Source organism: Balaenoptera borealis (genome assembly GCF_965194805.1).
Source record: "Balaenoptera borealis genome assembly, chromosome: 14".
NCBI classification, from domain to species: Eukaryota; Metazoa; Chordata; class Mammalia; order Artiodactyla; family Balaenopteridae; genus Balaenoptera; species Balaenoptera borealis.
Window position 1 is genome coordinate 23489435 of NC_138875.1, and position 10255 is coordinate 23499689.

The window sequence follows — 10255 nt, forward strand, 5'->3', positions numbered from 1 at the left end:
CCTAAGAAGTGGCCAAAGCAGGCAGCTTTCATATCTTTTAGATAAAAACAATAAATTTGTGAGAAATTGACAGGACAAGGAAAGTTAGGCTTTGGGTGCTTAATTTGTGAAGAATCTAACTAAACAGAGTTTGGGATTGGGGTAGTAAATTCAAGAAGTAACAAGTTTTGTTTGTACAGGCTTCTTGGCCTGAATGCTCTATCTCTGGTGATAGGGTGTCCTTTTACCTCCAGATGCCAGGAGTACACCTGTTGTCGAACCCAAGTTCATGTGCCTGATGCACAGTGAGGCCAAACAAACCGGAATGTTGGAGTTTGGAGCAGAGAAAGGTTTATCGCCGGGCCATGCAAGGAGAATGGGGTGGCTCATGCTCAAAAGACCCACACTCCCCGATAGGCTTCAGGGAAGCATTTTTAAAGGCAAGGTGAGGGAAGGGAGTTGCGGGGTGTGTGACATACTCACGCACAGTTCTCTGATGATGAGGTAACAGGGCCATGTCACAAGGGTTAACGTTGTCAATCCTCAGACTCCAGTAGCTCTGGGGACAACATGCTCATGGTCATCAAGTAGTTAACTTCTTCCATTTGGTGGGGGTTTTAGCATCTATAAAATGACAGTTCTCCTGGCCCAACTGCTGTTTTTGTCACTATGTGTTCACATTCTTTCAATCATTAATTCTTGAGCCAGGCTTTTGTGACTCAGGGGAGGCCTGGGAGACTACAGCTTTTCTACAAAGAAGAGGCAGGCAGAGGATATGGGGATAGGGGTCTGTCCCAGGAAAGCCCCATAGGGTCCTGCTCACTTACACACCTTTCACATGAGAGATTTATTTCCTACTTTCAGGGGGACAGAGATGTGGGTTCAATCTTCGGGGCCATGGGGTGCAGTGGCTTGAAGCAGAATCTTAGTTACCTGACTGGGAATTGAACCCAGGCCACAGTGATAAGAGTGTGGAATCCTAACCACTAGACCACGAGGGCCAGCAGGCTTGAAGCAGGACCTCTCTCCTCGACTTCTTTGAAGAAAGAATTTGGTAAAGAGACAGAGGCAGTGAAGTGGGTTAAGTGTTTATTAGAAGCAAAGTACGTGTGGAAGAACACACAGGTGGGCTTGGAGTGAGTCATGTGCTTTTGGGGTGGCTTAAATTGCTTATGTTGGGGCAGTTTTCTGGGTTCCCTCTGGCCAATCATCTTGCTCCATGCCCATATTTGGTCTGACTCAGGGCCCTCTCTAATGTCCGTGCATATCTTTTAGCCAAGATGGATTCCAGTGCAAGGGTTTCTAGGAGGTTGGCAGGACATATTATGGGCTGGCATCCCTTCCCTTCCCTGACTCCTGAGGATCTTTTCTGCGTATATGTGGTCTGGGAGGTCTTCTTGACCCAAGAACAATGTGGTCTCCTTATCTTTTACTCAGTCAGAGTTCTGCTCCTGCTGTTGTCTTCATCTTGAAGCGTCAACAGGAGACAAGTTCCAGCTGCTCAGCCTGGGGTCCAGCTATCTCCTGCCTCAGGTCAAAATGTCCCTCTTGCATCAGCCATTTCTTAACTAACTGTAACTCAAAACAATCAATATACCATTAAGTCATATGTTGGGATGGCCTGCCTTGGGCCTTAACACATGCAATAACTCTACACACTCACCAAAGTGGGTAAAATGAAAAAGACAGGCAAGCATCAGTGAGAATGTGGAGCAACTGGAACTCTCATACACTGATGGTAAGAATATAAATGTAAGCAATCACTTTGGGCTGCTAAAGCTGAAAATATACATACACTGTGATCCAGAAATTCCACGCCTAGGTATTTACCCAACAGAAATGCATACATATATGCAGAAAATGACATATATAAGATTGTTCACAGCGGCACTATTTGTAAAAGACCTAAATTAGAACTAGTCCAAATGCCCATCCAGAGAATAATGGAAAAATATCAATACTATACCCGATGTATATGAACGAACTTGGCTACGTGCAACAGTATGGACGAGCCTCATAGCCACAATGATGAGCGAAATAAGTCAGACGTAGAGTAACATGTGCTGTGTAGTTCCACTTATGAAAAGCTCAGAAGCAGGCAAAACTAATTTTTGGTGTTAGAAATTAGGTAATTACCCTTTTGGAGAGGATAAGTGGAAGGGGGACTTGGTATTAGTGTTCTGTTTCTTGATTTGTGTGGTGGTTATTCAGTGTGTTCATCTTGAGAAAATTCTTCAAGCTATACATTTAAGATTTATGTACTTTTCTGTATGTGTGTTGTACTTTCATTAAGAGTTAAAAAAAAAAAAAAACAACCTTCACAAAATAGCTACCATTGGTCATTGTGCTGGTTTCTGGAGGTTTCCAGACTAAATCTAATGTTTGGAGACTACTGTCATGTGCCTTACCATTTATTCTACAGGTAAACACCTCTAATTTGTCCATCTACTCCAGACCCTTCATCATCAGCTTGCCCTCTAGTGGTCTCACCTCGTTTTTCTAGGTTTGTATTGAAACAAGATGCTCAGAATTAGATAAAAACAGTCCAGAAGAGGTCTGCAGAGCAGAATACAATGGGACCATCACTTCCTTCAATCTGTGCATTATACTTCATTTAATGTAACCCACAGGTGAATGTCCACCCTCTAACCACAATTGAAAAAATGTAGGCGTAATTGTCTTGTCCCTGGCAGGCCCTACCTGCCTGTTATAAACAAGATAGTGAGAAGCCATGTTTAATACTTCAGAGGACAAAGTATTTTCACTAACTTTATCACCTTCTATTTGCATATAAGTTACCAGAGTGCTAACTACTGGTGACTCAACTTAGCTCTTAATGAAGACCTGGCAAAGCTGCTATCTGGCAACACTTTGTTAACAGTTAATTTGAATTACTTTATACATTTATAAACAGCACTTCATTTCCTGAGTCATTCTGACTTTTTCCTTTTTCAGGTTGACCTTCCCCTCTATCTTTCAGTTCTAATTAAAAAGATTAAATAATGACAACTAAACTTTACATAGGGCTAACCGAATACCAGCTACTACCCTACTGCTCTTTACGTGTGTTTACTCATTTAATCCTCATGACATCTTTTTGAGGGAAGTACTATTATTTTCAGGCCCATTTTACAGCTGAGGAAACTGAGACATGGCAGGTTAAGAAAACTTGCCAAGGCTGCATGGTTAGAATAAATATTTGGTCTTTGTTCCCAGTTCCTGGCACAGAGCCCCTAAAGTCCTTGGGATTTCCTGAGTGATAGGAATGCCTTTTGTTCTCCACAAAGAGTCCCTTTTGATCACACCTGAGTTTATGCTAATAAGGTGACTTAGGATGCGGCCCCTAGAAGCCTCAGGTTATGGCTGGTCACCTGAAAAACCAAGTGATTAGAGAATTGGAACTTTTAGCCCCACTCAGAAAGGGGAGAGGTTCCAGAGAAAGGGGAGGCTAGAGACTGAGCTGCAGAACAGGTGTTTGATGTTCGGAGATCTCTGGCTGGTGAACAGATGGAGGAGCTGGGAGGGGGGCGCACTCAGAGAGGGCGTGGAAGTTCCCCCTCCCCCGTACCTTGCCCTGTGTATCTCTTCTATTTGGCTGTTCCTGAGTTGTTTCCTTTCTAATAAACCAGTAAATGTAAGTAAAGAGTGTTCCTGAGTTCCGTGAGCAGTTCTAGCAAATTACTGAACCTGAGGAAGGGGTCGTAGGATCTCCTGTTTTATAGCCAGTTGGTCAGAAGTACAGGTGGCCCAAGACTTGTGGCTGGCCTCTGAACTGGGGGAGCAGTCTTGTGGGACAGAGCCTTTAATCTGTGGGGTCTGTGGTAACTCCAGGTCGTTAGCGTCAGAACTGAATTGAATGGTTGAATGTTGGTGTCTGGAGAATCACAGAACTGGTGGCTGGTGTTGGAAAAACCCCAGTCAGTGAGTGATGGTGCTGGCATTGGAAGCCCGTCTCATCGCAGAGCCCATGGCTTTCAGGCTCTCTGCTTTACTGCCTCCCCACAACAGGCAAAAATCAATGAATTACAGACTTTTAAAGCTTAAAAACCCACCACAAATACTTTAATTAGTTTACTTTGCAAATGAAGAGCCAGAAGTCCAAATAAATCTCCTATCTCTTGGTTCAGCACTTTTTCCATTATATAACATCATAATTTCTTACCAAACTCCAGTTTGTTATCAAAGCACCCTTAGTCACCAATATGCCCTTTTTTTCAGGCTTGCAGTTCAGGCAATATATAGCATGAGACTATTTTCACTCCATTTCCATCACTTTGTGGTCTCTATCCAAAACTTTATATTTGCTAACATAGCATTTTGGTGCAAATCCATCAAGTACATTTATGCATACACATTCCATAAATTACACAAGGGCATGAATATTTTTCCTACTATAAACCATCCTTCTGATATTTTGATTACCTTATATAAACTGGGCAAACAGCTTCTCAGAATATAGATGAGAGTTGCATCTAATAAAAAGAATAGTTTCCTATATAGAGAAGCCCCCAAGGTAACTGGAAAGGGTATTTTATCACACCTAGTACAGGTCACAGTAAAAGATGTGATTCTGTTCATGTCTCCTGTGAAGCTGTTGGCTGGATCTTGGGCTCTGAGAGCCAAAATTCCTCCAGATGTCAATTCTTTTCTCTAAAGTTCTAAGATGTGTGTTTTGGATAGAGGCTGAGGGTTATTATCTTAGTGCTTCCAAGTATTGTGATGTGGGACTTTTATCTGAAATGACTTTGTAGATATGGTTCTGGGAAAACTGATAAAACAAGACAATTTCATGCTAAGTCTTTGCCCGAATGTGCCATTAATCAGCTGTGTGATCTTGGCAGGACTTTCTGGGCTATAATTCTCTTGTCTAAAAACTGAGGGGCTTCTTGAGCCAGAAGGGACCTGAGAGGGTGTCTAGTCCAAATCCTTCACCTTATAGACGAGAAAGTGTCTGGGGTTTGGTGGCCTCGCAAGCAGAACCCATGAGAAGGACTTGGATACAATTAGGTTCTTTGGTAGGTGACCCAGGAAGCAGAAGAATGGGGTGGGCAGAGTAGCAGGGGAGGAACCAGTAGAAGAACGTGTTACAGGGTGGTTATCACAGTAGGCAACTGGGTCTTAATCCACTCGGGAGCCTTCTGAAGAAATGTGTAGGCCTCACAGGTATATACTGCTCAAGGTGGAGGCTGGGGCATTTATCACTCCCACCCTCTTTGGTTGAGGGGTGCCCCTACCGGCATTGACTTCCCCACCATAGATGGGAGGCTAAAGAGGTTGTGAGAAAGCCCTGGGACGATAAAGCAGAATGATGCAGGGCCTGCACCTGAGGCAGACCCTGGTGCCCTGGACAGAACCATGGCTGGAATCTGAGAGACAGAGGGAAACAAGGCCAGAGAAGTTATGACTTATGATTTGACCTGCAGCACACAGCTAAAACTATGTGTTTTGGGGTTTGTTTGTTTTTTTTGCATATTTTCCAGGTGTGTGTATGTTTTCTCTCCAATTAGGCACTGTTGCTTAAAGCAGGTACCAAGTGTTAGACAACTCTGATGAATCCAAGCTTTCAGCAAAAGGTCTGCCCAGAGCAACCCCTCCGAAAATATTTCCTCATTTGTTCTGGGGGAAAAGAGGAAGGCTAAGTGGCCAGAGTGAAAGGGTGACCATAGAGCCTTCCTTCTGATTCTTTAGCACCCAGACCTAAGAGGGCCAAGCAAGGCTAAAATGGCATAAGACCAGAGGGACAGCCCTGAAATGGCCAGCAGCCAGCGGAGCTGACAGACAGGAGGCAGAGAACCGTGACCGTGAAGAGGCCAAGCCAGACCTGAAGCGGCGGGTGCTGGGCCAGGAGATGAGCCATCGGAGGTAGCAAGACTCGGACATTTCTACAGCTCCCAGCTCCGGACAGGAAATGGCTTTAGCTTCCAGAAGCACAGACATTGACATGGAGCTGGCAAAGGCGTGTAAGGTGTTTGTGCTCTCTCTCCCCTCTGGGGGAGCTAGAATTCACAGACTCCCATCCTGACCACGCACCCAAGGCTGGTGACCATGGCTCTCTTCTGCTTTTTTTTTTTTTTATTAAATTTATTTATTTATTTATTTATTTATTTATTTATTTATTTTTGGCTGCGTTGGGTCTTCATTGCTGCACGCAGGCTTTCTCTAGTTGCAGTGAGCAGGGGCTACTCTTCCTTACGGTGCGTGGGCTTCTCACTGCGGTGACTTCTTTTGTTGCAGAACACGGGCTCTAGGCACATGGGCTTCATTAGTTGTGGCACGCGGGCTCAGTAGTTGTGGCTCGTGGGCTCTAGAGCTCAGGCTCAGTAGTCGTGGCGCATGGGCTTAGCTGCTCCGTGGCATGTGGGATCTTCCCGGACCAGGGCTCGCACCCGTGTCCCCTGCATTGGCAGGCGTATTCTTAACCATTGCACCACCAGGGAAGTCCCCTCTTGTCTGCTTTTGCTGTGCCACTAGATGCTTTCAGGGGAGACTCCTCAGAGCTGGGAGCAGGTTAGCCAGGGTGATGTGGAGAGAGTGGGGTTGAGGGAAAGGCATCTTGCCCCTTTGTGTCTTCTGGACACTGAGTAAAGGGTGCTCCTTTGTTGGCAGATTTCCCTCTGCCTCCCTGCAGGACTTCAGTGGGTTTGGGGCTGATCAAGGACCACAAGGTGGCCACAGCACACACAGCTTCTGTTGGGTGGTGCTTGGACAGGGCTGCTGGAGAGGTCACTCCTCACAGCACGAGACCATCCAGAGTCTTGCAGAGATGAAGGGCCAGCGTCCGGAAGGGCAGGAGGACAAGGGACCTCCCAGTGGGGAGAGGGACCGGGCAGGGGCTTACATGTCTAGGTGATGCAACTCAACAGCACGGTGGGGATTCTCTGGGTGCAAGAACTCCCAGGGCGCCCTAGCATTTGGGGCCTTATGACTACAAGGTCCTATCTCATCGACAGGTAATAGCTGTTGGTGAGGTTTCATGGGGTTTGCAAAGCAGGCAGTCTCTAAATGGCTAAGCATTTGTGTGTCTGGGCTATTTTTTAAATAATTGGATGTGTAAAAATTTAAGTTTGGCACTGGCAGGCTTTTGAACTAACAGGTCTCCGCCTGCAGTGAAGAAGTACATAACCTAGGGGCTAATACGCAGAGGCCACGGTTGGCTGTTTTATATAACATTCTGTGAACACCAGGAACCCAGCTATGCAGAACTGAGAGTTACTGTTCCCCCAAACAGACACCCTCCTTCCTCCTCACACGTAGGCACTTTTCCCCACTGTTCTGCCTGGACTCAGAGGGTCCACGTGCCCCTTGGAATTCCAGCCTTTCCTTCACCGTGAGCTCAACTCAAACAACATCTGTTGTGTAGTCCCCCCAGACTCTCTGGCGGCGCCCTGACTCCTTGCTCACCCCCAGCTCTCTATTTCTCTTTTCTATCACAGGGCGCAGTTTAGCTGTGATAGGCCTGTGTCCACTACTAGACTATGAGCTGTTTGAGGGAAAGAGCCAGGTATGAACTGAACTGTGTCTCCCCAAAATTCATATGTTGAAGCCTTAACCCCCAGTGTGACTGTATTTGGAGATAGGGCCTTTCGGGAGGTAATTAGGTTTAATGAGGTCATAAGGGTGGAGCCCTAATCGGATAGGGCTGGTGCACTTATAAGAGGAGGAAGAGACACAGGGATTGCCCTCTCCTTGTGCACAAAGAAGCAGCCACGTGAGGACATAGCAAGAAAGTGACCATCTTCAAGCCAGGAAGGGAGTCCTCATCAGAAACCAACATGTTGGCACCTTGATCTTAGACTTCCAGCCTCCAGAACTGTGAGGAAATAAAGGTCTGTTGTTTAAGCCACCCAGCCTGTGGTATTTTGTTATGGCAGCCTGAGAAAACTAATACAGAGCCCTATATTTTTCCCCTGAAAATCTCTCACAGCACTTAGAACAGTGGCACGTGGAAACCCCTTAACAAATGTTTGCTGAATTGAACTGTAATCCCCAAATGAATGAGACATGCATGGTGCTGGTGGTGCCCTGGGTCTGGAATCTCTGACAAACCCAGCGGCCAACCCTTCTCCTTGCACACTGTAGGAGAGAGACCACCCCGCCAGTCTCCTCTGCAACTGAAATATCCACAAAGCTCTGAGACCAGAAAGTCTGATGCTAAGCCTCATTTAGCAGCAAAATCTGAGCTGAACAAGTATGAAACTACTTAAGATTATCCCACTAGGTTTTACTACAGAACTATGAATGATTTTGACTACTGAGCACCACCCCAGCTCTGGCTAAATGCATTATAAGATTTACGGCTTAGGCATCTACTACATTTCTAAAATCTAAAACCTTCAGAATTCCAAAACATATTTGGCCCCAGAGTTTGGAATAAAGGATTGTGGGCCTGTGCTATATAAAGGGGTTAATACCAAACCCACAAGTGTCAACTTGAGGAAGCCCATGTGAGGCACTGTTTATCCAGTGTATAAGTAAACTGCAATGGCTATTTGAACAGAATGAGAAATAACTAACCTAAGCTGGGGAGTTGCGTGATTGGAATTAAAACGTTGGTTGATACGCATGCTACAGATGCCGGCATTGTTTTTGAGCAGTTTATTCCATCAGCCTACAAAACGTGCTGAGTACAGTTTTTAAAGATGCACGATATTACCTAGGAAAATAGCAGCCGTGTAGTTTAAATTCCAATTGGCTTTTTATAAATTGTGTTTAACAACTGGAGAAATCAATAAAAATGAAATTATAAGAACACTCACAACTATTCATTATGACTATCAGCGTTGCTACTACAAATAATATGAAAAAAAAATTAATCTGCTGAATTTACAAAGTCAAGCATGTTTTTAGCAGAGCATCTCAAAGTGTTTAGTATCTAGACTCTACAAAGCCTACAATATAAGACTGACACTGTTTCTTCCCTTGAGGAATTTATAGTCTTGTTGACGGTCAAGACCCAGACACAAGAAATAATTGTGAACATTACAAGGCAACATATAATCCAGTGCTGCGTTAAATATAATCAAGTACGTGGAACAGATTTACTGCTAAGCCTTCTTAAAGGCTCCAGAATGCCTGTGCAGCTTGGACTGATGGGAGGCCCCTGGCTGGAAGACAGGCTTAGAAAGTGTGTCTTGAAACTGCATTTGAATAGCAGTGCACTGCCTCTGCTTAGATTTTATGGGGTTTTTTAAAATTAATTTTTATGGGAGTATGGTTGCTTTACAATGTTGTGTTAGCCTCCACTGCACAACAAAATGAATCAGCCATACACATACAGATATCCCCTCCCTTTTGGACTTACCTTGCATTTATGTTTTCTTTTTAAATAAATTTATGTATGGCTGCGTTGGGTCTTCGTTGCTGTGTGTGGGCTTTCTCTAGTTGCGGTGAGCGGGGGCTACTCTTTCATTGCAGTGTGAGGGCTTCTCATTGCGGTGGCTTCTCTTGTTGCGGAGCACGGGCTCTAGGCACGCAGGCTCAGTAGTTGTGGCGCACGGGCTTAGTTGCTCCGCGGCATGTGAGATCTTCCCGGACCAGGGCTCGAACCCTTGTCCCTTGCATTGGCAGGTGGATTCTTAACCAGTGCGCCACCAGAGAAGTCCCCCACTTATGTTTAATTGGAGGATCTTGGAGGAGCTTTTGGCGAGTTGGAGGAGGGCGGTACCAGCTAAGTCATGCTTCAGAGCCACGCCACTGCTGCTCTGGGTTTTTGGCAAAGCAAAAGGTGAACTATGGCTGGGACAATCAAGGAGGCTTCCAGGAGAAGTTGGCACTTGAGCTGGACTTATAGGTCGTGTGGACTATAGGTGACCTGGAGAAGGAAGGGTATCTTTGGAGAGGAGTGTCGGGGGCAGGTCATAGTGAGAAGTGGACTCGACTCCACTGGGAATCTGTCTTGGGGGCAGGAGGTCAGAGAGCTCTGAGGCAGACCAAAAAGTCCCATTTTCCAATTGAGAAAAAGGAAAATCTGCTAAACGTCACCAGATTCCAATAGAAATGCATTGCCTTAGAATTTCAGTAACTGCACAACCGGCTTAGGCACGCTTCATGAGCGGACACCTCGCCTCCTTTCCCACTAGGGGCGCAGTCTTGGCGGTACGGATAACACCGTGTGACGGAATCGTTTGGAATGTTGACCTCAGCAAGAAGAAGGTGCATCAGTACGTGACAGGCAGTGGGTGCCTGACAAGCCTTGGCAGCTTTGAGAGTTGGGGCCTGGGTGTTTGACTGACTTCTAAAACCGTTTGTAAGGTCAGAGCTGAGGGCAGCAGAGGCA

General features: G+C 45.6%; 1 protein-coding gene across 1 annotated transcript in view; it reads left to right on the plus strand.

Moving 5' to 3' along the window:
- Nucleotides 1-9296, plus strand: part of CFAP53 (cilia and flagella associated protein 53) — a 69581-nt gene extending 60285 nt beyond the window's left edge. Inside the window, exon 8 of the mRNA XM_082355430.1 lies at nucleotides 5668-9296. Within this exon, the coding sequence (XP_082211556.1) occupies nucleotides 5668-5680 (13 nt within the window). The 3' untranslated portion in view covers nucleotides 5681-9296. The remainder of the gene's footprint in view (nucleotides 1-5667) is intronic.
- The last annotated feature ends 959 nt before the right edge of the window (nucleotides 9297-10255 follow it).